The following is a 27,455-nucleotide window of genomic DNA, read 5'->3' as shown; positions in this document are numbered from 1 at the left end:
GGCCGGGGATAGCGCTGGCTGCTTTTTGGAAGCTGACTCACGTTGGAACCTCAGGCGCCAGTAGAGCCTCAGTACTTTGGTTCCACAAGCACAATAGCTGGTAAACACTGACCAGAGCGAGTAGCCATCAAGCTCTAGGGTACGATATGGACAACAGATGTCAGGGTGTGGAAATGGGGCTTCGGATGTTTTTTTTGGAAGAATGAAGCCATGATACCACAAAACACAATATCAGCTAGCCACCAAGCCCTGGGATATAAACACTGGCAGAGCTACAGACAGACAGAAAGGCAACAGAGGAAGAGAAAGAAGTGTGCTGCTGGAGGGGATTGCCACCATCATCTGAGGGGGGTGAAGGGGTGGGGGGCAGGGGTAGCAGTACTATTACACCACGAACAACATCTTAGGATAAGTAATGCATATCCTACATGTGCTTTATGTTAGAACAGTTTTGAAAGGAGCACATTTCATTTAACTGGTGATGTTTCACAGTAATAGAGTTACCTGGTCCCATACAATATTTTAGATGAAGGGTATACTAGAATTGTAAACTGTAGTTAAAGGTATACTATGCAGGAATTGTTAGTTATTGTTTGTAAACACAACATGCAAAGTTGGCCCCTCCTCCTTACACTACTTGCTTGTTCACTGCAAGCTACTATTGCTAGAACACTACGTTTGTTGCAATGTACAAGGCGATCCTTTAGCAAGCTAACTAAGCTAACTGCTAGCACCTAACTGTTCAACAGAAAACAGGTGTCGCTCTTCATCCCCCATCCTCTCCTTCAGTGTTCACCAAAGAAAATGAAAGCCAACCCCACTTCGCTCTCATTTTGGAGCAAGCTTTGTCTGCTTGGTTTTTCGCCTCACTATACTTGTGTTCTTTCTGCGCTGGGTCCCCTATTTTTACATAACTTCCTCTTGGATACGTGCTGCTTACAGTCTGACGCTTGGTCACTACCTAAGTCCTTAGGTCCTAAAGCCCTAACTGCCACAAACTTCTAGTAGTAATAAGTGATGACTGAGAGGGATTACCTTTGTATGACTCTATAAATTGTTTTTAGGAATATCCTATATACCTTTAACCAGAATCCAGAATAGCAATACGCCACTAACTGAATCTTTTACGAAACTAACCTTCCTAGTGACTATCCATCCATCCTCGCCCATATTTGTGAGAAGACGGGTGAGGCTGTGATAGCTGTAGCACATTTTGTTGCCTTCACATGCATCCAGCAGTGCTATTATGATGGAATCTCAGCATCCCTCAAGACCTTCAAAAAGTAGTACTGAGTAAGCACTGAGAATAAAATGACATTGCTGGGTGCAACCAACTGTAAATAGGGCTGCCGACCAAACGCAGATGCCTTACATACTCCATGGAACAAGGAGAGTTAAGTAAGCAATAACATTGCCTCTAATAAGCCACTTTATGATCTCTAGCTATGTATCTGAAACATAATCTCTGTGGTACTTAATGTGGAGCCAGACCGCTACACCTCCTAGCTACCATAATAGAATGTGCACCATTCTCTTATTTCTGTGATATCTGAGAGTGGATTTCCACTGGAACCTCAGAAACTCTTGGAAGTTTAAAAGTATGGCACCACATAACAAGATAACCAGCGCTTGCTGAGCCTGTGGGCATGCAGGCCGACGCCACAGTGTGGAAATGGAACCTCAGGCAGCTTACGGACTCATGTTGCAGTGATTTGACACAACACTACCACATTCACAAGCACATAACCACCACTCTCTGGGGAATGTAAAGTACAGGCGCCCCTAAGCTGAGGATGAACCTCAGGCGGTTTTGGGAGGATAGTGATCTGGTACACAACCACACTTCAAGCACTAACTTACAAGATGTAGGATGTAACTATGAAATGATAATTGTTCCTCATGGGCAGCCAAACTGAACTAGAACTCAACTGACACAAGGACCACAGAGGCTTGTAGATGCATACTAACACAGTCTCTGCCTGCTACTGGCCACTGAACCCCAAAGCTGATCAGCTAGTAGCCACACTGAATGGCATTTTTGTTACTGCTCTGTCTCATACTGTATTCCTTCTTAGCTATGTTGTTTGGAGGGAGGAGATTACTAATGACTTACTGTACGTATCTGGCTGCTCTGACGTAATTTTCAGTCAATATTGAAGCTACATTAGCCAGCACAGGTGGCATAAGTTAAGCAATTTTGCAGAGAACCGCAGTCAAAATTGAGAATGCATGTTGTCTGGGTAAAGAGGTCCATGTCCATTGTTTCCCATTTTTAAAACACCTCAGAGTTGAGGAACAAGTTTAGTTTCATAGTAGTGTAGTCTATGTAGGCGCAAAGCTTTGGAAGTAACAATAAATCCAATTATTATTTTATATTTTTCATCTTTGACATAATTTTCTTCTTGTGTTGGCCACTTCTTTTGAATACCACTGGCCAGGAATCCACCAGAGCTAAAGTACTGTGGCGTCGCTCTGTGGCGGTGTGGCCTTTATATTGCTGTCCTAACCACAGAGTAGCCACATCAAATCACAACCATTACAGCAGTGGTTTCCTAGTAGTCTGTCATCTAGACTGTACACACATTGTGTGGGTATTTGTGTGTGTCTAACATGGTAATCTTGCTGTGGTCTGAACTGTAACCAAAAGCACATGAGCCATGGAAGGCCCAGCAGCTGTGAAAAACTGGGAGTTGTTTATGTGGTCAGGAAAGTAGTTTGGGAATTCTGCTAAGGCAGTCTAAGCAAATGGAGAGTACGGGAAACTCAATTTGCAACGGTATTCTTATTTTTTTTCTAATTTCCTGGGAACACTGCCTCAAACAAACAATCCATAAATTATCTTTAGTTACCATGTTGAAATATTTGAAAAACCTGGGATTATTAAATTTTCTCAAAATTAAATTTTAGGTGTTTGGAGACTGTAGCATTATCAAAGAGTTCATGTTTTCCATAAGATCAACTCAGGCTATTTTAATGGGTTCAGTTGAGATTCAGTTGTCGGTAGGCAGTAAAACACCATACTCATTATCAACAGAGACTAATAACCTAGTTTATCTTCAAATGTTATGACCAATCTTAACCCAAACTACTTAGTTGGTGTTATATGTCCAATTTATGGTCTGTTCCCATAATCAGGTCTAATGGAGAAATGTAAGCATCACAGTTTTACATAATCAGCATTGGGTGGTTTGAAATATTGATGTACTTTTGTCCTTTGATTGTTTTAATTAGCTTTCTCAAGTCAACACAATGACTGTTAAGTGAATAGCACATGTATCGGTACTCATAACGGCTGCTTTACTTCATAAATAAAATCCTCCTGGAAGGTAATATAAACTAAACAGGGCAAAATGAATCCATGAATCAAGAGAATACAGACATCTGCTATTGATATTCAAGATGTCTTTCACTTTAGCTTTCATAAGTCTTTAGACATTTATTACTCCCAGTCTTGCTCTACTTGTACTATTATCATAATATAAAACACATTACTCTTCCCTCTCCTTCTCATGCCCTTGTATGCGCACAAAAATACACACTGATGCATACACAACACAATCTTTTGTTCATAAATGTAGATACTTTTTTCTATTTGTGAATGCATGAACACATATAGTCACATGGATCATTAGTTTGTGACTACATAATTACTGTCCCTGACACAAAGCATTAAGTAGCAACTCTTACTACCAAGAACAGGTAACAGCTACACAAGTTGTGTGGGAATCAGAATTCTAGAAACCCACCTTTTCTGTCTGCCTTCTCCACCATCCCATTTAGCCCAGTTACCAGAAGAAAGTGTTGGCATTGTACTTTGTGTTACATTTGAATGTTTCCTAGGTGTCATATCAATGTTTTTAAAGTGACGTAGTATATGGGCTGACTTCATCATGTGGAGGAGGAGGACAGTGGATGGTGTGGCACCTAGACACGATGCCTGCCAATCTGCAGACCACTATTCAAGACCAACAAGACTACGTCAAAACCTAGTATATGCCGTACAAAACACTTTTAATTTGTAACAGGAATAAGTCGACATATACCAAGTTAGCAACTTCGGTGTTCACCTTGACTTTTGCTTGCAGAGCTGGCCTCGTTGTTGCAGTCCAGCTCAAAAATGTATGTAAATACATGTTAAAATGAAGAACAGTACACTTCGACAGAGTCACACAGCAGAAGGGACCTGCTCTCTCTGGAGCCGTACCCCCTGATCACACACACAACCCCCACACTCTTAAGCTCCAGTCAGGAGGCGTACATCCCTACAAGACTGGTGGAGGCTGTGCAGCCACCACACAATATTGGAGCCAAGTTGAGCTGATAATAACATTAGACTATAAAATGTCCCATTGGCACCAGTTACCAAAAGGCGAAAATCGTCATTGTTGCAGTACCCTTTTTATCATTTTAACATTTAATAGTCACTGCGCTTTTAGTCATTTACTTTTTTCACCTTTTCCTCATAGCTACAACATCACCTGTTCTGACATTGTAACACATAGCCTAATAGTCAATAATGTTTAAATAAATTTAAAACTTGTGTCATACAGACACAGCTGTTCCTTAGACAAAGTGATGGGGTGATCCTCTCTTTTGTCTGTCCAAAACTGACATTTCACTGGTGGCTGGCTAGTTAGCTAGCTAGCTTGCCAATTCCTCCATGCTTTTATGCTAACGTTACAATAGTTACAGAAAATAAGCGAAATAAAGTTGTCACTCGTCTGATGATAGCAATGTGCTTTGACAAGACTGTGTGAGTGAAGAATTGGTAAATTTTACTGATGTAGCGGCTGGCTAGTTAGCTATCTAGCACTCTTATTCCACCATGCTATGATGCCACACTATTTATAGAAAATGAGGGACAAAGTAACACAGGACTATGAGTGTGTCAGTGCCTATTCATTTCAAAAGCGCAACAGCCATTGGAGAAACACCAACAGTCGCGTCATCAGTCACTCTGACTAATGGTGTAACCTAATCGCTTACCCTGTCAGTCACTCACAGACTTTTGTGTTGAAAGCAGGCCCCAAGGAAAGCTGCTCAGCCCTGCAGCTTATTTTTTCCCAGTGGCCATTCCCGGTATTGCAGGGAAAAGAGACATCTGTAAAACTGTTGACAGAACACCTCTAACTGCAAACTGGGTCAACTGTGATTCTTTGTATTCTGAATTTTTGAATCATTGTGGTTTTAAATTTGTAAAACTTTTCTTAAGCCAAGAAAAGCAATTAAAAACTCCATGACATCATCACAATGTAAAGTCTATGAGCCAAGCGTGAACTCGCGGGCTAGGCCAACGGGAGGAACACTACTGCACATACTCAGTGGGCTGTATACCGTGGAAGTTAAACCAGGGGCTAGAAAACTTTTTTGCCATATGTGCCAGGCAAGCAACTCCACTGGAATGAATAGGCACCATCTTGGCATCCAGTATCTAGTTATTAATAAGACCTATGGTAAGTAAGTAAGTAAACTTTTATTTATATAGCACCCTTCATAGTACGCGTACACAGAGTGCTTAACAATGCAAACAATAAGACCACAGTTCAATCGGTCACAATAAACGTGCAACTGAAAATTCTAGAAAAAACATACACACAGGCATATGAACGGGACGGGTAGCCAGTGCAGGGAGGAGAGTATGGGTGTAATATGGCAGGACTTTTTTGACCTAGTAAGTAATGTGGCAGCTGAATTTTGTACAAGTTGAAGGCGGTCAATGGATGACTGATTGAGACATGTGAACAGTGAATTGCAGTAGTCGAGCCTGAATGATATAAAGGCATGGATTGACATTTCTAGTTCTGAGTGAGACACAATGGAGTGGAGTTTAGCAATGTTTCTCAGATGGTAAAAACAATTGCGACACAGAGACTTCACATGTTTCTCTAGGTGCATTGACTGGTCGAATTGAACACCAAGATTCTTTATATTTGCGTGGACGTTGTTGTTGAGGGGCCCCAGATGTTCTTGTACCCTGGTAGTGACACTGTCAGAGGCAATGACTAGGACCTCGGTCTTCGCCGCATTTAATTGCAGGAGGTTGTTGGCCATCCAGCTCTCAATGGCCACCAGGCACTCAAGGAGAGTGCTGAGACTGTGCATGTTTTCTGGTTTGAATGAGAAATGGAGCTGAATGTCATCTGCATAACAGTGATGGAAGATGCCTGGGAACTTACTAATGATGTGACTGAGGGGGAGCATGTATAAGGTGACAAGGAGAGGGTCCAAACGGAGCCTTGAGGAACACCACAGTGAAGGCGGGTGGAGTCAGATTTATAAGGGCCGACGGCCACAGAAAAACATCTATCGCTGAGGTAGGAGGCTAACCAAGCTAGGGCAGTTCCGGTCACGCCCACCCAGTCCCTAAGCCTACCTAGAAGTATGCAGTGATCTACAGTGTCGAATGCTGCACTTAAATCTAGTAGGACTAGTACAGAGCATTTGCCTGAGTCTGAGGACATCATAATGTCATTGGCTACTCTCAGGAGGGTGGTTTCGGTGGAGTGATTTTTACGGAAACCGGACTGGAATTTGTCTCCGATCTGGTTTGCTGTCAGATAGGTGGTGAGTTGATTAGCCACCACTTTCTCTAACAGCTTGGAGACAAACGGGAGCTTGAAGATGGGTCTGTAGTTTTGTGGAGAGGAGGGATCCAGGTTGGGTTTTTTAAGGAGGGGCTGAACGGCCGCCTGCTTAAAATAAGATGGAACGATACCGCTGACCAGGGATTTGTTGATAATGGTGACTAAGCTGGGGGCAACAGAGCTGATGACTTCTTTGAGCATGGAGGTTGGGATGATATCCAAGGGGCTTGAGGAGGACTTCATGGAGCTAACTATATCAAGCAGATCTACTACAGAGACAGGTGAAAAACTGCTCAGGGATGGCAGGGTGACTGGGAGGGGGCAGGGGACAGGGGGCGCTGCTCATGGGGAGATGCTCGCTCTTACATTTGCAACCTTGTTCACAAAAAACAAAAGAAAGGTGTTACAATCATTGTTGGAAAACACAGGAGCAGATGGAAGAGGGGGGCTGACAATTGTGTTAATGGTGTTAAATAACACTCTGGGATTATGCTTGCTGGAGGTGATGAGATTGGCGAAGTATGCAGCCCTAGCACTTTTAACTAATGCATTGAATTCTATTGTTAGCTCTTTAACATAAAGCCGGTGGACTTCGAGATTGGAAACTTTCCATTGCCTCTCTGCTCTACGACGTTTGCATCTGAGCTCACAGATGTTCTCATTCAACCAGGGGGAGGAATTACCGGGACGGACAGGGCGGGTCACAAGGGGAGCTACGTCATCTAAAATAGCTGCGCAGTATGTGTTGAAATCGTGAACCAGGCAGTCTACGTCATCATCAGGCGACATCAAAACATTGGTATCGGAGCCAGCCCTAAAACTTTCTACGGCTGAGTTATTTACAATGCGTGAGCTTTTGATACGCTTCTCCAGTACAAAGTCATTGTCGAAGGACACACTAAACAGTACACTTCTGTGGTCAGTCACCAACAAATCCTCCGTACGGACATCACAGACTTTTAACCCAATAGTGAAGACAAGATCCAGGGTATTGCCTTTGATGTGAGTGGGACATGAGACATGTTGTGTGAAGTGGAATGAGTCGGTGATATTGAGGAAATCCACTGCGAAGTTATCCGAGCTCTTATTTACGTGGATATTGAAATCCCCTGACATGAGGATTCGGTCAAAGTGGATGATGGAAGAAAGAAAATCACCAAAATCAGCAAGAAATGAGCCGTTTCTTCCAGGGGGCCGATAAATCAGGACACAGTAAACAGGGTTAGTGCGACCGATTTTGTTTATGAGTACTTCAAAAGAAGAGTAAGTCCTGGGGCTCACCGTCCGTGAGGAGAAACAGTCCCGATGGATACTGGCTAAACCTTCGCCTCGGCCTGTGGATCTCGGGGCACAGGAGAAGGAACAGTTTTGCGGGCAGAGCTCATTTAAGGAGGTAACATTGTCCGTCTTTTGCCAGGTTTCTGTAATGAGCATGAAGTCCAAGTCCTTGGAGTCAAACAGATCATTCAGTGCGAACGATTTGTTGGCGATGGATCTGGCGTTAATAAGTCCGAAGTGGATGAGGTCGGAGCCGGACCTACCAAAGGTGGAAGCTCGGGGGAGCGGCCGGAGGCACCTCGGATGGTTTCCAGTTCGCCTACACGGAGGCACTGAAGCCACATTCGAGAGCGAAAGGCGGTGGTCTTCTCCTGAGATGACGGTCCTGTGTTGCGCACACGCAGGCACTGAAGCCACCCTCATGTGCGGACGTCGGTGGGATCCAGGGGCAAAAGCCGGCAGCTCCGCGGGAGATGCAGGGAGAATGGGCCGTAGGCATGACAGCCTCAGGTCAGGGACGACATCCGTGGAGATGGACTGGAGCACTGACCGGGTGCGGCCTCGGAGTTGCTTCCAAAGTTTTACCGCGACTCCCGCCCGCTTACCCCGTCTTCTAGCCCGTCTTGACTTGGGGCAGCAGCAGGAGGATGCCCAAATTGTCCCGGGGATATGGCGATGCAGAGCTCGGTGGGAGCTCCACTGTTCAGGACGATGAGACAGGGAGGCCACCACCGATGCGCGGATGTTAAGCAAGGTATGAAAATCGTACACCACTGTCAATTTAACACTGTTCTCACATACCGCAGAAAAAAGAAAGAGCACAAACAAGGCGAGTATCTAGCTCAGATGACTTGCCGCCGACATAGGCGCGGCCATCTTGGCTGGTTAGAGTCGGTTTATAGGGCTGGCCTCGTCTCTGTGGTCCAGCCAAAAAACAAAGCCAGCTGTGTTTTTGCAAGTCACCACTGTGTTTCTCACAGCTTTATGGCCATCAAATATGGGTGGTTTTTAATGACCTGTTGTGTTTTTCCAAAGGCAACAGTAACAAAAAGTTACCAATTTTCCAGGTGGGACTGTGCCGTTTAAGACAAAACAAATTTCAACGTATCCACTACACAATAACATACAAATGTAACATATTCAGGGTTTGGGGAACAATTCCAAAAATTTATTCTGACGATTGGGTTGTCACATTACTATTACGTCATTTTTTCTTATACATTTAGGTAACTTTTATGTTAAAGGCATTACCAGCTCTGTATGGTCAAGGATGAGAAACTCACTGAAACTCATGAAAATCTCACTACTATAATCCACACTATGGTCTGAACGAACAGAGTGACCTTAAATTTATGACTGAACGTGTATAAACAGAAAAAACAAACACACACGCACAAAAAAAAAAAAAAAAAAAATATTGGGAAATGGACAAAAAATCTATAAAGATCTAAGGATATTTAGCAATAGGTGTTAAGCAGACAATTGAAAGAAAGGGAATTAGGTCTTTGATGAGAATTATTGCTCTTAAAAGGAATGAGAATAGATAAAACCAAATGGGAATAGTCACAGATTATCCCATTAATATCAACATAATCATCTTATTCATTAAATGTTCACTTAAGCTGGAGTCAAGCGTAATATCTCACCCTTTTTACACATTTTGTACCTGCTATAGAAGAAATTTGTTTTTAATTTTGTAACAGCAGAGGATTGAGAAAGGCTAATTATCTTAATTCTGTGACCAATACCCACTGAAAGTCAGGTAGGAAAAAAACACAAAGAAAAATACAAAGACAGAAAACATGAATTAATCTAACATCTGAAAAATGCTGGATTTTGACCCTGAGAGCCTTCTAAACACATCAATGCACAGAGAGACAGTGACATACAAGAGTGAACATACCTAAAAGACAGTTCAAAAAAGACCCAGACCAAAACAAACCTCTACGTGCCTCCGTCTCCAGAGTACCAGTTTGATGTAACAGTGAGTAATAATACCATTTCTGTGCCAAGGGCAGGCACAAGGTCCCAACAAGTGTGTGTTTTAATAGCAACACATTAAAATGGAGCAGCTTTCATTCTGGGTTCAGGACACGTAGGGCTTTCGTGACCACAGGGGCTTCGACAAAGAGAGCTGACGCAACGTCCTATCAAGGCTTACCAGCCTTGGATCTCCGCAGGTGACTTTACACTCTTCAAGAGTTGACGAGATTATGATGTGGTGCTCAAAGAAGCCGCACTGCTTTTCTTTGCAGGTGATTTTAGAACTCCAACATTGGAGGGAATTTTGATTAAAGTTTCTTTTGGTTGTTGCCGACTGTGGATCTTGCATGTTTTTACGTTTCTTTCCTACCAGTGGTGACATTCATGAGTACCTCTGTCTCAAATTGGGTTGCCTTGGCTTTGCAGTGTCAAAAGTATATATTACATGGACACAATACATTTTAAAATGTCTAATACATTGAACATAGGGATCATAAAAAGGAGAAGTGAAAAGCAGGAAAAAGCCACTGATATTTGCAAAATCTGGCATAATATGATTGGTTTTCTACATAATAATAAATAAATCTGTTGCATAGAAGTAGTAAAGCAGGCTGCAATTTATGTGACTGTACCTTTAGTTTATATGGAAATGGCACTGATGTATGTGCTGTGTGGCTTGGTTTTGGCTTGTTCTATTTTATCTGACCATGGGAAAGAGATATGAGCCCATTCTGGATTCCATCAACTGCCAGTGTAGCATCATACTCCATGTTTTGAGCACTGGCACATGAAAAATGCTGTCCGCATCATGTGATCTCCTCTACAAGGTTGAACTCTTCTGTGATTTGAAACATGCACTTATTCCACATGAAAAGAAGCCAGCGCTCTCTCCCCATCTACCTGCCAACCAATCCTCATTAACCAGCAGAAAAAGTACTAAAAGTAGCTTAAAAGTGCTCGTTGAATATGCAGTGGGTGGTGGAATCTATGTGCTGTATATGTATCCATACCAAGAAATGCACACACACACACACACACACACACACACACACAAGCACACACTTACCTTAATAATCTTTGGGTGGGTGCAGCGGCTGTTTCCTGAAGTGGCGTGCATCCAGCCTCCGCCTTCAGCCAGCTGCAGCGGGAGGTGGGAATTTCCTCCACTGGTACACTCCTGCCTGAGGGAGCACTTCCTGTCCTGGATGCACCAACCGCATTCAAACCTGGGGTCGGCCTTCAGGCACATACCACAGCTGTCTCGCAACGCTCTGCACTTGTACAGGTGTGCTGGCAGGGAGACAGAGAGAGAGTGGGAGATTCATCAGTCAACATTCCTCAGTCACAGGGAGAAAAACAGTTTTGTTATGTGACTTGATGTTCACTGTTGACTCTGGACAAAACATAAATTAACACACATGGCAGTGACAGTTACTGACATATGGCCATGCCATTTGTGACGAAGATTAGCATGCTAACTAACCAGTTTATGGGAACAGTGTTCAAGGGAACTTGAATTTATTTCAATCAAGCTAGCTAACGAGCTGGCTAGCCCAACTGGTTTAGCACTGCTAGTTTTTCACTTTGCAAAAGCACTAGATTTTTTTTAGACAAAGATATATTACAGAGAAAGTCACACCTCTGTTTAACACATAAGAGTTTTTTTGGTCGATATATCTTTTTTTTTTCTTTTTTTTTTTTTAGCTTTTCAGATGAAGTTCTTTATAGAATCCCTAAATACAAACTGAATGCGAGCGGAGCAGAAGCTAATCAAGTGCTGTGGAATGGTAGCTCCCTTCTGTCTTACCTTGTACCCCTTTTTAACGTGCCATTTCCCTTCTCTGCTAGCATTTGCTCACTTTAATTAGCATGTCTGAGCTGGGACACAATATTGGGGTTTCCCATCCATGTTAAAACGTAAATTCATTTTATGTTTTAATTTTTAGGCTTCCTCTGGACAGAGCCAGACTAACTGTTTCTTCATGCTTCCGTCTTTATGCTAGGCCAAGCTAACTACAGTAGTTGCTAGTGTCATATGTTCTCATAAACTGTATGTTTTCTTACAAAAAGTAAATTTAAAATTCGTACATATCCCACATATTTTGACTTTTTTGATACTGATACTTAATACTCCATTGCTCTTAAAAACTAGGCCCAATGTGTGACCCTGACTCAGGGAATCTTCTGGTTGTTCTGGTTGTTACTGGTCTGTGAACATTAATTATTGTTACTGTAAATTTGTTACTGTAATTTGAAGCATTCTCTGGCACAAGGATTTCTTTCAGGATAAATAAAGTTGTATAGAATGGAATTGAACTGTATTGAAATCATGAGCCAGTAATTCTTGTATAACCCACATAGCAGGAGTAAACAAGGAAACAGTCCTGAGTGGTCTAGTAAGGAGGCAGGTTAGGGTGGTGGATGAGTTACAAAACCACAGACTCTCCCACTGAACTTTCCACAGGAGACGTGTATTTGCACCAATGTGAATTTTAAGTGAAGTTTGAGTCATTTTAAGGTATGCCATTCCAATGTTTCTTTTCCTAAACCTAACCTCAGTAACTTTACTGGCCTTAACCTTATCTCTGTAACTTTATGTTAATTACATAACTTTATGTTAAGGACATAATGTCATGGGCGGGGCACAAATTGATAGGATATCATTGCATTTTCATGGGATATTGTACAAACTGTTCTATGAGGATATGTTGCATATTCAGCCTACTAAAATGGCATAGATCTCCTCATTTAACTCTCAGGAAGAAAGAAGCACATTTCCCAAATTGCTGTATAGAAAATTTGTATCATGTTTCAGTTTTTGATTAAAATATATTTTTCTTACATTTTCTATGGCAGGCTGGGGTAGTATGTTTATTAACTTGATAAAATTTAAATGCATGAACTAGGGTTGTTTTATTGTGGAAACGTAACATTTAGCATACTGCTTGAGAAATATTATTCTGATTAACATAAAGTGCTGTGAGTTGTTCATTTGAAAGGAAAGCTCGGGTGGCAAGAAAAAAGTCAAGAAAGTAATCAGGAGTTTGTGTCTTTGAGCTTGAGAGAGAGAGAGAGAGAGAGAGAGAGAGGGAACAGCATAAATGAATGTTAATCACCCGCATAACACCTAAAACCTACAGTAGGTGATTATTACCACTACGAGGCTGTGACGATGAGAAAATAACTGTTTCCGCAGATAAACAGAGGGAGAAAAAAAAATGAACAAGCAACCTGGAGGGATATTACAGAAATTAATTCAACAGGTAATGTCTGCTAATGCCAATAGGGAATTGATAATTTGTTGTGTAAAAAACCATTCCCTCAACTCTGCAGAGTGGAAAAAGTCATTAAAAGTTAAAAAAAAAGAGGAATAAATAAATAGATAAATAAATAATTAAAACCTCAAACACCTGAGAAGAGAGGAGAGGGAGATGAAAGGCAGAAAGAAGGAGGGGGAGGATAAATTTTAGCTGCGCTTGTTAACAAAACAGCAACACGAATTGTTATGAATTTTAAGATGGTGAGGCCCCGCGAGGCCAAGAGAATCAGAGAAACGGATAGAGTCAGAGAGAGTGAGAGAGGTTGAGAGAAAAAAGACGAAAAGAGATCCGAAACAAAAGAGAATCTATGTAAGTGGAGGAAAAAAGCAAACACAAATAGAGGAGAGGAAGTCACATGTAAACGAGAGAGGTAAAAGAGTACAGGTAAATGGATAGTTTTTTGTTTGTTGTTTGTTTTGGTACCATTTGTCATCTGTTAATCTTTATCATAATTATCTCTACAATGCTAGAGGTTTGTTTGCTGTCACACCAGTTAAACAGATTTGAAATGAACTGAAGTGGAAAAACAGCAACAGTATTTTAAAAAAAAAAAAAAAAGCAATAGAGCATGGAAGAATCTCCTCCTCCTCCTCCTCCTCCTCCTCCTCCTCCTCCATAGCAGACAGACGGCGGCTGGACTTCAAAGCGAGCTTCTTTTGCATCCATCTGCCCGCCTCGGCCCTCCGCTCGGGCCTAATCTGATTAGCCACGGCTCAGCTTAAAAGTAGCGCAACGCTAATTAATCTGAACCAAATGAATGATTTAATTAACATTAACATCTCCACTTTACACCGGGGCAAAGCTGGGCCAGCGCCGAGCGGCTCGGCCTCAGACGGATAATACAGCTCCAATTCAGAGAGAAAAAGACAGGGATGGAGCTGAGAGGGATTAATAGAGGATGGAGAGAAAAAGGAGGAGAAGGTCTTTATGAGATTTGTACGAGTGAGGACACTTTTATAATGCATGTTTTTAAGGAGTTTTAGACCTTTAACACTCAGCATTGCATTGAACACAAAATCATAATAGGTATTGTGTGAGGCTTTAGCATAATCATTTATCTATGGGGGGTTGATAGGATTGTTAATTCAAACTTATTACTCATCCATAACCTATCCAGCTGTTTCAGTCTTTGGCTTATTGTGAGGAACACACCACCGGCTTTGGGTGTTGCCTGCATAAATTCTCTGCCACCTAGAAAGTCAAGTTGCAAGCACTGCTTACTCATAGTCAGAACAACAGGGACAAACTTGTCAAGTTCTCACACAAGCGCCACTAAGATCATTGGATTTCACACCCCCAAACTGTCAGCGTCATTGCTGTCACATGCAAAGCACTCACTGTGGCACATCCCTGGCGTCTGTTTCAAGAGTTAGCTGGATAACTCTGCGGTAAAACAGCACTCATATCTGGAGCATGGACTGATGTCAAAAGACCTGTTATAGGTTTTATTATCCAAATAACTAAAATCCTGCTTTTTGGTCCAAGCTTCTAAACTGCGAAAATTGATCTTTGAGACTCATTTACTAGATATGGAGACAGAGACGAGCAGAGCCTTCTGTCTTTATTCTGTAGTCATTTCATCAGTAACTGTGCATGTTGTCTGAAAACTTACGGATACGGACATAACGGAGCAGTGCCACCGGACAACACTGACAAACATTTAATGGCCTCAATGAAGTCAAAGCCTGGCTATCTCCAGGAGCAAAAGTGTTAATTTCGAAAGTTACAACGCTGACACTTGAAATATTTGAGTTTGCTACAATGTGACATCTCCAGTCTCTCCAGTCTCTCTTTCTTCATCTGTTTTATATTCCATACATCTCAAGAGCTCACACTAGACACTGCACGTTCCTGGGTCCTCTGCAATGCATCTGTTAAGTGTGACATTGATCGAATGAAAGGTGGATGCGAAAATCAAAGGACAGTCAGACAGACAGACAGAAATTCTTTGCATTTTAGGTAGATATCACATTGGCAGATTAAATTTACTCTAAGCTATGTTATCATGTTAACAAGGAAAACGTCAGCACTAAATGTCTTGCAGGTTTAACGTTTCACACATTCAACATTTTATTGAAGCATCTTCGCATGCTATTTCTTTCCATTTAGAACACAGTATTGTAAAGTATTAGACGAATACAAAAAATCTGACCTGAGTATTTTGCTAGATGAAAAGTCAGCAGGTTACCAAAGTCAATATGATTCATCCTCTGGGAAACATGTCTGTACAAACTTCTTTGGGAAACATTAAACAGTTTGTGAGGTATTTTAGTCTGGACCAATGAGGTGAACTAACATTGCCATCCATACAGCCACACCACTGAGCATGGCTACAATGATAGATTGTTACTTTTGAATTCTAGTAGGTGTTTATATTCATGGGAAAGGGGCAATCATGAAGTTATATGGACTGACATGGACTCCTTTAGGACAATTTGGAGGACCATCACCCTGAATCATCAGCACTGCATGGTGCAGCGGAAGAGAAGTTAACAGGTAATTGCTGGGATTTACTTGGAAGCAGACTGAGACCAAGCAATCTCTGTCAAGTTGTCTGAAGCTCAAGTTGGAATAACAGCTTTCAAACCAGTGTGAAAATGCCACCAGAGTTGGTCTCAAAGCATTTGGTATAAAAGCACCTTCCGTAACTTATCCACATGAAGCACTTACAACTGAAACCAAACTTTCCACCAGTCCCAACGGAAATCTCCCTGCATCATTTGGTAATTTTGGATAGAACATGATTAACTGCTGATGACGTCATTTTGGCATTTCATAGGAAGAGCACACAATTTTTCTATAAGCTGTTTTTTTTGTCATTTTAAAGTAAAGAATTCATTATTTTATTATGTTTATACAGCCTAGTGAGTATCAGTGTGTGTTTGTTTTATGTAACATTATATAATCTAGCTCAAAGTTTGTCTCAAAACTCTGTGTGTGTGTGTGCGTGTGTAAAATTCAAATCCAAAAGCTTAGAACTGAGATCCACAAATGCTTTTTCAATCCATTAATAAAATGTGGATTCACAAATGCCTATTTAAATGTGTTAAATATTAGAAAGATATTCACAAATGCTTTTCATTTATTTCTAAATTAATTTACGTATTTACACATATTTTTTAATTTGTACAATTAGCGTATTTTCAAACAGTTTTCTGAGTTTCTACATCTTTTTATATTTGTGGAAGGAGTTTTATATAACAGATGACACATTTACACACAGATTGTCGATCTGTTTACAGAATGTGTGTGAAGATGACTATGCTAACATAAATTAAACGGACTTACTCAACAAAATATCTCCTTCCTCGGCAAACAAATAAACAACTGTCCTTTTTCTAATAAAAGTAGCATAAACAGTAGTAAACATATTTATTGATTAATGTTTGAGGCTAAAATGCTAAATACTGAATTCTTTTTTATCAAATATAAGCCTGCATTACTCTGTTGAGTACTTACCTGATTAGCAAAAGTCATCCTAACCTATTCCAAAGGACAGTATAGGATGCATCTACTTGATTGCACCAGAATGATTATTCATTTTGTTGTGGCAGCTAAAATATTCCTCAGCACATGCTAAACTGAGGATATTTAATCCCACAGAGCGGATCTTTCCACACAGACACACTGAAAATATTAAAGGGGTACATTTTAAACAAAATAACACAGGCAGAAGAATTAGGCCATGACTGATAAGCAACTAATTTCCAAGCAATCTGCAAAAAGAACCGCGTCTGACATTTATCAAAATGAGGTCAGATAGAACACAAAGGAAGTGAGATTAAAACGTGCATGTGTGTCATCTACTGACTGAATTGAATGGTGAATAGAATAAAAAAAAAAAAAAAAAACAGAAGGGAATACAGTAGCAAGGGTTAGTTAATCTGACTCTAGACATGCAAATTCGGAGCAAAAGACTGTACGACACACTTGAGAGCAAGACTTATATTATCTTGTGTAATGGGACGTCTAAAATCATTAGCTTTCACCACCCAATATATTACACTTGATAAAGAATTTGGAATTGGTAATTGTTTTCCACTTCATGCACAAATAGCGATTAAAAATAATAAATGCCATCCCTCCATGTCGCTCTCTGTTTTTCTTTATCAATTCCTTTATTCTCATCTACCCCCCGCCATTACATGCTGCATTTATCAACCTGTCATCCACCCATCGCTCTTCCCCTTCATCCTGTCTTCTGCCTATTGGTTTCACCATTTGTTTATCTTCCTCTCTAACATCCATCCCTATTAATTTCTTTGTTGGATGTTTGTTTGTTATCATCTCCATCCATCAATCACTCCTTCTGCCTCTCTTTTATCCCCGAGACAAGAATAGTGTTTTCCCAAACGGATGGTACACTTTCACCTTTCTCCCTGATGGCTGTCAAAAATGAAATTACAGATTTTTCATTGAGGGGAAAAAAGCTGCACATGACATTGTTGCTTTGCAGAAAATCATTTCAGACAGATAAACAAGCGGGGCCGATTAAAATTTTTCTGCCAAGCAACAATGCTCCACCAAAATGAGAGTCGAGCGAAGGGACAGTTACACTGAGAGAGAGAGAGAGAGAGAGAAAAAAGACCTACCTTGAATGTTGAATGGGTTGTCAATGACGAAGTTGCCATTCCACACCACGGAGAGGTCGACTGGTAGGTCACTGATGTCACTGCCCTCGTAGTCATACTGAGACAGACGGAGAAATAGAGAGACAAGGCGTGTGTGAGAAATTGTTGATTTATAATGGATTCAATGCAAATTGGGAATTGTACGAGATACTGTTTCATTTGCATAGCGATTCGCCCCGGCTTGTTCATAGCAGACAGCGATACAGCCGGAGCATGCACACATGCATAAATCCATATTCACCAAAACAGACATATTTCATAAATACACATGGTGAAATAACAGATGGGTTACAGCTGAATGGGCAGGGAAGGATGGAGACAGGAATGGGAAGGGAAGAGAGGAGATGAGGTAGGATGGAGGGGGAGAAGAGGAGCGAAGAAGAAGGGGAGGAGGTGGAGGAGAGGTGGTCAGAGAGGTGAAAGCAGACAGAAATCAGACAGTGGTAGACGTGTCAGAGGACCTTATTCATTTAGGCATGAGCTAAGTGGTGGGATGAGGGTAAGGGAGAGATAAGATGCGGAGCAGTGTAAAGTGAAATTGGCATTTCCAATTTGCTCCCTGACACACTGGATTTGATAGACGGGACTCGACCATCCCATATGGGCAATGGGGCCTGAGACAGACAGACACACACACACACACACACACACACACACACACACACACTTATGATACAGTCAAAAACTTTTCTCCACTCTACTCTGATTCACTACCATGACTCAAATACCAATCACATAACAAGAGTGAATAACATGCTTAATGATGTTATTCTGTGTGTTGTTTATGGCAGACTTTGAAGTTGGGCAGTTGTTTTCTCACACACAACAAGTTAGTCAAACAAACCACATTAAACAAACAAACAAAAAACATTCATTTGCTTTGACCATCTATGTATAAAGAGAACTGGATAGAACATTGGCAACAAGGCACCTTTCATTCCTACGAAAGTTGGTCAGTGGTGCATAAAGCCAAAACAAAATTCAATTTTCGGGTATAAAATTACCCAGATTTTTGAGCTATGTGTAGCTGCAGCCACACACTCCCCTACAAAGTGTGCCCACCAAGACAAACTCAACAACACAATTGTTATTGGAACCCTGCAAAAAGACAACATTGTAGTGAATAAATATGATGCCAAATGTATCAATAATAAACTTAATATTTAGTTACACATGAAGATGTGAATGACCTTGTAAGTAACAAGATGTTAGCCTTACCCTTACCCATACATTAACCTTTATTTATCTTTCACTTCATAGCTAGTTAAATGCTAACTTAGCATTTTCTTCAGGGCTTCCACTTCCAGACCAAGGAGCGAAGGGGGCTGATCATGGACGTTTAGGTGCGGTGGGCGAGTCATGTACAGTAGCTGGTGGGCGGGTGACTTAGCCACAGCTATACCTACTCCTGATGTTCTACATCCATTGGCCCAAAGAGCAAGCTTGCTAGCATTTCCTTTAACCCCGCCTCTCAACGACTGGGCCTCAAGCTCGCTCACATGATCAATGACAATTCATAATAACTCTGGATCAGGCTGATAGTGAATTTTACAACTTTTAGGACATAATTATTTTTCAGTAAGGGCTATTAAAGTGTTTGTATTAGGAAGTTGATGTGCATAAAAAATATATATCTCTTTCACAATGTATGTCAATGGGAAAATGTCTTATGGGCCCATTGACATCATGTGAGGAAATAAGAAGTTGTTATTACACCGTTTGGCCACTACGTCAAATTTTGAAGCGCTGCTCCTGGGGGCCTGCCATTAACATAATTGTTTTCTGGATTATTTTTGGCAACTTTTTTTTTTTTTTTTTTTTTTAAATTCATTAACTGTGATGACCTTGGATTACAAAGTCATTAAGAAGAAAGTAAATCTGAGCACAGGAGCACAGGAATTCAACACTGGAGCTCTCATGTGAGCAGCTTCTGATCTGGCAATGTAGGACAACATTGTTTGTTGTCTTGTGTCATCCAAAACTCATATTTTAGTTCATCTAGGTGAACATTACTGATGTGCCACTTTTTGGGTGAAGATTCGCATGATGTTTAAGCAGCCAAAACTAATTTACAGCTTTAACACTGAGTGAGTCCAACCAGATTTTTCTGATGTCTGAACAAGCATCTGCTTCAATAGGACACCGTTATTTTGGTTACTGTGACACTTAACAAACTTAAGGTTAGGGTAAGAGAAATACTGTGATTTTAGTCAAATATTGAATGAGTCCACATGTCCTGTCTCAGGCTTCAAATCAGCATTGTATATTTTACCAGGACCATGATCTTTCCCTAACCAAGTGCTCTGAGTTGCATTTGATTCATAGATACTCTGACATCATTTGGTTTACACTACGTCATCCAAGCCCATCCTGAGGTACAAAGTGCCCACAGTCCTTTACCTGACCAAAAGCTTTATAGCAGTAGCATTAATCTTTATCGCTTCTTTTGCAAGGCTGTAACACAGATTTGCAGACATAGAAACTGTAAAGCTGGGTACTAATAGAGTAAAAGGGTGGGCCTCCTTAAAAATAATGAACTGCATGGGCTGCCTATATACTAGCAAAGTAGACAGGCTACACTTAAACCTTTATCAAAGCAAAACCTGGTGTTCTTTAGATCAGTAATGCTTTCAGTTCATCCCACAGCCTTGAGGAGAAGGCAAAGAAATAAAGCGAGGAATGGAAGACGAAGAGGAACATAAACACGAAGACAGAGAGGAAAAAGGAGACATTGTAAGCAGCCACTGAAGGAGGAATGTGGGAAGTCTGGATCTCTTGAGACAGTTAAGAAGCTGAGAGGATTGAAACCATTGAAACCACAGGATTCTGGGAGGTCAGCAGCTCCAGAGCAGAGGGATTCAACCCAAACACCCTTTTGCCACAAAGAAAAAGCTGATTGGTCTTATTCCCTTCCCACTAGTTCAGTGTGACCCTGATCCATCACACATGAGGTAGGCTGTTGACTTTATTAGCATCGTGATTACGTCCCACTGTTTAAAGGCTCGTGTATGGCAGCCTCCAGCCCCAGTAAAACCACAGGACCTACACACACACACATACCCACATACTCCTCTCTCTGCGGCGTGGCCCCCATTAAACTTTAAGGGTTTCGACTTGTCTGCCGTCACCAAAACACTGGGCGAGCTTGTTCTCTTGTCAGTCCCTGCCCACCCTGCTGCCCGCCACATCATGCTTTATTCATACTGTCACATGGTTTAAAACGCCGACACAAACCACACTGTGACACTGTGACACCGTGCCACCCAGTCACACTGAGCATCACCCGCTGTCTAACTCGCTTCCTGCGGACACTTTGAAGTAAAAAGACAAGTTTTAGGCCAATTTACTGTTGAAAATAAGGAAAAGATAAGGAAAAAATTCAGGAGAGGAGAAGCAGCAGAGGGCGATACAAGTAGCAGACGAGGGATTTTAGGAGAAAAGACAAGTTAAGCTAAAACCTCTTTAGAACTGAGCCACCACTTAAACCGCAGGTGTCACATGGAACTTTAAAGTTTCAAACTTTCCAAAAGATCCAAATTGCATCTTGTAGGTTTTTTCATTTTAAAAAAAGAGACTTAACAAGACAAAGAGTCTGCAGCCATGCTAAAATGCTAACAGTGACAATGTTTATATTCTGATGTTATGTGTACCATGTTGAGCATCTTAGTTTTTCATGTTAGCATGCTAACGTTTGCTAATAAGCACTAAACACAAGGTACAGCTAAGGCTGATGGGAGTCACATAAGTTTTGCATGTATCAAACAGTGTGATGCTCAGCCCAATAGTGGTCAACACATTTTACTCAAAGACAAAAAAAGCCAACCCCATGGCCACAAGAAAAGTCAGGGGATCACTAAAGTCAGTCACTTCTTCATCTGGGACCATGACCGTGTACCAAATTTCGTGTATTTCAATGGATCCAACAATCACTGAGCTATTTTGGTGTGGACTAAAGTGGTGGATCAATGGATCAACTGATCAACTCAACTTGGCACCTATAGCCATGCTGTGAGTGTAGCTAAAACCTTATCTAAAAAATACTGACGCTACATAAGGGGGCATTCAGTTGAGCATCTCTTTAAGATCACACTTTAATAATGCATCATACTGGTCTTGTCAGTGACCAGTTATTGCTCCACTCTGACCTCAGAAATTCTCCTCTAATGAAATTTAGAAGTACGGGCTTCCAGGTCTCATAGAAATATATGAAATGGCCATGACCTCTTAATATCGCATTATGTAGTGCCAGCATATAATGTGTTAAAATATGTGCTGGCACCATAGAAACAATGACTATCAAAAGTCAATCTGGATCCTTTGTCATGGTGGACACATGTCATGGTGGTTAACGTTATAATCTAATTGGTAGAAATAAAGAGAAAGTCTGCATAGGGCGGTGGTCAGTTGGTGTATGGATTTAACATAACACTGGACTTTCACCCAGAAGCTCGCTGTTCCTGTCCCATCTTAAACTAAAAGTAAACATTTGCTTATTTAAATTCTATGTACTTACGTCCTTTACGTAGTTCACTTTACCACATACTTTACACTTTACACACATACTTTAGAGCTGTAAGTAAAAAACTTGGTTATTTTACCAGAGGCCACAGTCTTTTTCTAAACCCAACCAAGAAGTCTTGGTACCAAAACTCAACCATGCTGCCACCACATAATTGAACACTTTACGAGCCACCACCACGTAAAACGGTGTTAAGAGGTCAGGGTCATTCCATGAATCATGTTCACTCATCCACAAAAGCTTCCTCTGAAGTTCTTATCAACAGTGTCGTGCTATCTTCTCTGGGGATCTTTTCAATGGAAGTATGCTTTAAGTCTTTTGATTGACAGAAGTCTAATTTTGGAACAAAGCTCTACGTTTCTGTCTCAGCTAGACAGTCACCTTTTGAAAATGACAGATATTCAGACATCATGATTAGAACTGTGGCATGAAAGTATATCTAATTATGGAACATTACCTCAACTTGAACCTGTCTTTACCAGACGGCAACATTTTAAATGATCTGTGTTTGAATATTGAGTGATGACTATCTCAGTCTGTAATGCTTCGAGGGGAGGAGTGAGGAAAGTAAAAGTGCTTAAATACATTTAATACAGTGTAGTGAGTGCTAAAAAGACAAATATTAAAATATCTTGTTTCAGAACTTAAATTGCCACAGGAAACAAGGCATATTTATCTCACCATGATGGCAGAATGTTTCACTTGTTTGGCTGTTTATAGCTTGTTTCAAATGACATGTCACCATTTCATGTAAATGATGTGGAGGTGGTGACAGCTGTGGCAAACTCTTAAACACTAAAGTCTGTATTTTTTCAGCCTTTACCCCTGAGAATTTCTCTGGCCATGTGTGTGTGAAAGTAAATATGATTACACTGTACTCTACCTGATGTGTCTCTGGAGCTCCAGAGGGAAACTGGGAGGGCATTCAACTAATATACTGACATGTGATGAGTTGTAATTTAACTGTAGCTAACAAGGACACATTTCCAAAGATGATATCATATGTCTAACCATGAAAATAATTGGGAAAAAAAAATCATTGGAAATTCCAGTTTCCCCAAAAGTAGCCAAAATATCTTACTTTTTTTTTTTTTACTCAGATCTGAGAGTAAGGAGCACAAATCCTGTGGAACCTGATTTTTTCAATTCTGATTTGAAAAAATGTCTTTTGGTCCTTAACCAGATGGCAGATGGTCTGAATTTTTTGCAGTGCAACCTTTGTGTGAACAGTCATATCATAATTCTTGCCACTTTTACGTCACCCTACATTGACATTCATCACAGTTCTGCACTGGCGGGAATCAACGTGTGAATACAAACATGGAAGACAGCTGCAATGGACAGTCCTTGACATCCTGAAATTTGGATGAAATCTGTTTCAGTGAAGCTGTTCACGTTGCGATCCCACCTCTTTTGGATCTGACTGTGCATCCACACACATCTGTATATATGTAGCAGCTCTAGTTCTGCAACAAGCTATGATTAAAAATCTGTCTCTTTCTCGTCATCCTTGTTGTTGTCTGCTGCTGCTTGTTGTCGAATTTGCTGGCTCCCAATGCACATCGACTCATCAATGAAAATGTAAACACTGACTGCCGTAGCCTCCATGTTTACCTCTGTATGACAGCGTGCTACATTTTTGTTATTGCTCTTTTGCACGTCAGTTGGGGACCAGAATCCTGAGTCTAATAGCAGCCACATGTAAAAATCAACATGAAGAGCCAACCAAAAAAAAAAAAAAAAATCAGATCGGAGCAATAAATTGTAACTGAGCACTAAGGCTTACAATGTGAATGTAGCCTTTGACTCACCGGCTGAAAGCATTTAGAAACTTCACGTTAAATCATCTTATTTTTAAAACTCTAGACTGAATGCGAAACTGTTGCTATCTTTTGTTTTGTGATTTATTATCCATGCTCATGTTTTCCACATTCTCTGCATTTAATTGTTGTTGTCTCTCAGCCATCCCACTCTGGGTTACCCCTTTGGCCCCCATGTAGGATTTCTTCCATACTAGACATTCCTCTGGTCTACTGGTGATTAGATGTTAGGATTTTGTCCTGCTGGCCTGCAGTTTAATTGATTACAGCTATGCACATGTGTGTGATTGGTTATTGCTTCAACCTCAAAAAAACAGTCAATTTCGGGTTGACATATTTCCACATGGGTGATTTTTGTTAAACGTATTGAACAGCTATTGACTATCGCCATGTCACTGACACTTGGTACAGCTTTGATCTAAAAGTGGTGGCACCAGTGCTGTTAAAAAACTCTGCATCAGTGGAACCCTGTGGGTAAAAGTTGCTCGCCCCCTACTGAGCGGCCTCTCTGCTAGCCTGCTGTCCTGACTTCCCTCCCCTGAGCGCCCGGAGCTGCTGGAGATGAGTAATCAGACTCATTACTGAAGCCTCTGGCCAGCTCCTCCATGTCACTGCATGTAATTAATCTACCTGAGCCAACTCATAGTGTAGGCCCCTCTAGGGAAGAGAGAGGAGAGGAGAGGAGAGGAGAGGAGAGGAGAGGAGAGGAGAGGAGAAAAAGAGGAGGGCACAGTGGAGGAAAGTTGGGTGGATGCAAGTGGAGGACAGCAAAAGAGCAGATAAGTGGAAAGTGAGAGAGGTGAATTAGGAAAGGAGGTGAGGAGATTAGGGCAAGGAGGGAAAAGAGGAGAGGTGATGAGAGCTGGTAAGGGATGACAACATAAGGAATGGACTGTTAATAGAAAGAGGGAGAGAAGAGCAAATGGGACATAAAAGGTAGAGGACAGTGGAAGGAAGAACAGTTTAAAACGGGGAGGAGATAAGGTAGGACAGAGACACAGAGCTAGGAAGGAGGGGCAATGAGAGGGGACAAGGGAGAGAGGGAGGCGAGGTGACACGAGGAGAAAAAAGGACAGGGAGGGGAGGAGGTGTAAAAACTACAAGGTGAGCACAAAGCCGTCCCTGGCCTCATTACAGTAACACACCAGCCTGGCTCAGGTTCATTCGTTATCTGCTCCTGCACTCGTTTATTCTCTCGCTACATGAATCGTCTCCATGGATTGCATGTCCCCATGGATTGTATGAATAGATATGGCTCGTGTGTGTGTGTGTGTGTGTGTGTGTGTGTGCATGCTTGAGCGTTTGAAAACTGCCGATGTTAACAAAACAGAGCAGCTGGCTTGTGGGGGGGGGGGGGGTGTGAAGGTAGAAAAACTGAGACTGTGTGTGCATATGTGTGCGCGTCCATGCGCAGGTCACCCTCATGTAATTAGTCATGTTGACGGATACCTGAGTGTGTGTTAAAAATATACTGCTAGCATACACATACACACACACAAGTCCCCCATTTCAGTTCAGTTCAATTCATTTCAGTTCAACAGAATTTTGCTTAGAATTCTCTTCTTTTTGTTTTCGCACTGAATGAAAAAGTTACAGTTCAAATAATTGATCACAATGTAAATGATAATTCTTCACATCTCACCTTAAACTTTAATTTTGCTTTTCCATGCACTTCGTTTTAGTCGCTCTCCTCTGCTCTTGCCTCTTTCTCAGTTACATCAGTAAGGAGCGTGTGCTTCTAGCTGTTATTTGTCCTCACTGACTTCCTGTAATACGATCATAAAAGAACATGTGCATGCAAGTGAGGTATATACTGCGTGTACGTGTCTGTGCAACTAATTAGCAATAGCAAATGCATTTTCCACTAAACGCAATGCTGCCCTGATTGCATTTTCACCAACATCACCAGGAGACCTTCAGATTGAAAATATGTGCAGCTGCCAACAGACTGTATTTGTTCTCCTACAATATGAGCTCATAGAAACTGAAGCATGATAAAAGTTTATAATAGACGACCCAAAGTGCTTGGTTAAGGTGCGAGAAAGCTGTTATCTCAGTTAGATGTTAAAAAGTGTCTTCAGACTGGAAGCCTGCAGTATGCATTGATATTTTTCATATTTAACTAAATCTCCATCTTTTCTTAACGTTAATTAAGTTTGTTATAGCCCATATCTACAACATCAGACCACAATCCCCAGCTTCTTGTGTCGTAATCTCGAACTTGTACACCAAACCATCCCCCCAAACACCCTCCCTACAATGAGCAGTACAAAGGTGGATTCAAACAGGAAGCAAAATGAATTTTCTCCTCTGGTCATTTGCATAAATTTGAACAGTGGGCAGTTTATGCAGTTGCCCCAAACAGTCAATGTAGTTACTAAATGTTAGCTGTCAGCTGGCTAGAAACGGACATGCCGACTGAGTGTACGGGACTAGCAGCAGTCTCAGGGCCTCAAAAATGAAGCCAACAGCAAAGTACTAAAAATTGCAGTTCCTCAAATGGCCACTTGACACTGGCTCAAAGAGAAAGTAAATACCCAAAAAAACCCACGTTGTAATGCACAACTTTAGAGCAGAAATAAACATGTCTACAGCCTGGTACAATAAATGGATTTGGTTTCTGTTGCTAATTTCCCCGTTCATGATTACTGTACATGGGATGAATTTTTATATTACTCAGCCGTAAAATGTTGTTAAGGATTAAACTTATGCATAATTTATTGTGCAAAATTGTACTATAAGACCCTCTAAGGAATCGGGTATTCATTAGAAAGTACATTTTGCGTTGATTGTTTTAAACCTGTTTTTCACAAGTGAAAATTAGCATTAGCATTATCACAGTTAACCCCAGCTGTAAATACACAGACTGTCCTCACAAACTGTTAGTATGTTTTCTGACAAAAAGTAATTCGTACATATCCTATATATCTTGAAAGGCTGCGATCACGTGACTAGTATGCTGATGGGAGTAAACAAGGAAGCAGGCCTGAGTGGTCTTGTAAGGAGGCAGGTTGGGGTGGTGGATGGGTCACAAAAACTGGGTCTTTTCCACAGGACTTTCCCCTGGACTCGTGTGTTTGGAACCTTGAACTATGGTACAACATGGTACAACTTTGTGTCATTTTAAGGTACATCTTCACCATGTTTCCCTTCCTAAACCTAACCGCAGTAACTGTATGTCAAAGATGTAATGACAGTCATGGGCCGCTAATTCGTAGGATATCATACGAAATGTTGTACATGCATTTTTCGTAGGATATCATACTAACCATTCCGTTATAAATACATTAAAATAAACCATGCTAACAAAGCTAGCAGCT

At 41.2% G+C, this 27,455-nt stretch overlaps 1 protein-coding gene across 1 annotated transcript in view; it reads right to left on the bottom strand.

Moving 5' to 3' along the window:
* Positions 1–27,455, bottom strand: part of LOC125891449 (plexin-A1-like) — a 365,915-nt gene that overhangs the window by 84,523 nt on the left and 253,937 nt on the right. The window contains exons 12-13 of the mRNA XM_049580754.1: positions 17,758–17,854; positions 10,912–11,135 (exon numbers count right to left, since the gene is read on the bottom strand). Of these exons, the coding sequence (XP_049436711.1) occupies positions 10,912–11,135; positions 17,758–17,854 (321 nt within the window). The remainder of the gene's footprint in view (positions 1–10,911; positions 11,136–17,757; positions 17,855–27,455) is intronic.

The sequence above is a fragment of the Epinephelus fuscoguttatus genome, linkage group LG7 (assembly GCF_011397635.1).
Source record: "Epinephelus fuscoguttatus linkage group LG7, E.fuscoguttatus.final_Chr_v1".
Taxonomy (NCBI): Eukaryota; Metazoa; Chordata; class Actinopteri; order Perciformes; family Serranidae; genus Epinephelus; species Epinephelus fuscoguttatus.
The sequence above is the reverse complement of the archived record's forward strand: the minus strand, read 5'-3'. Positions and strand labels throughout refer to the sequence as shown.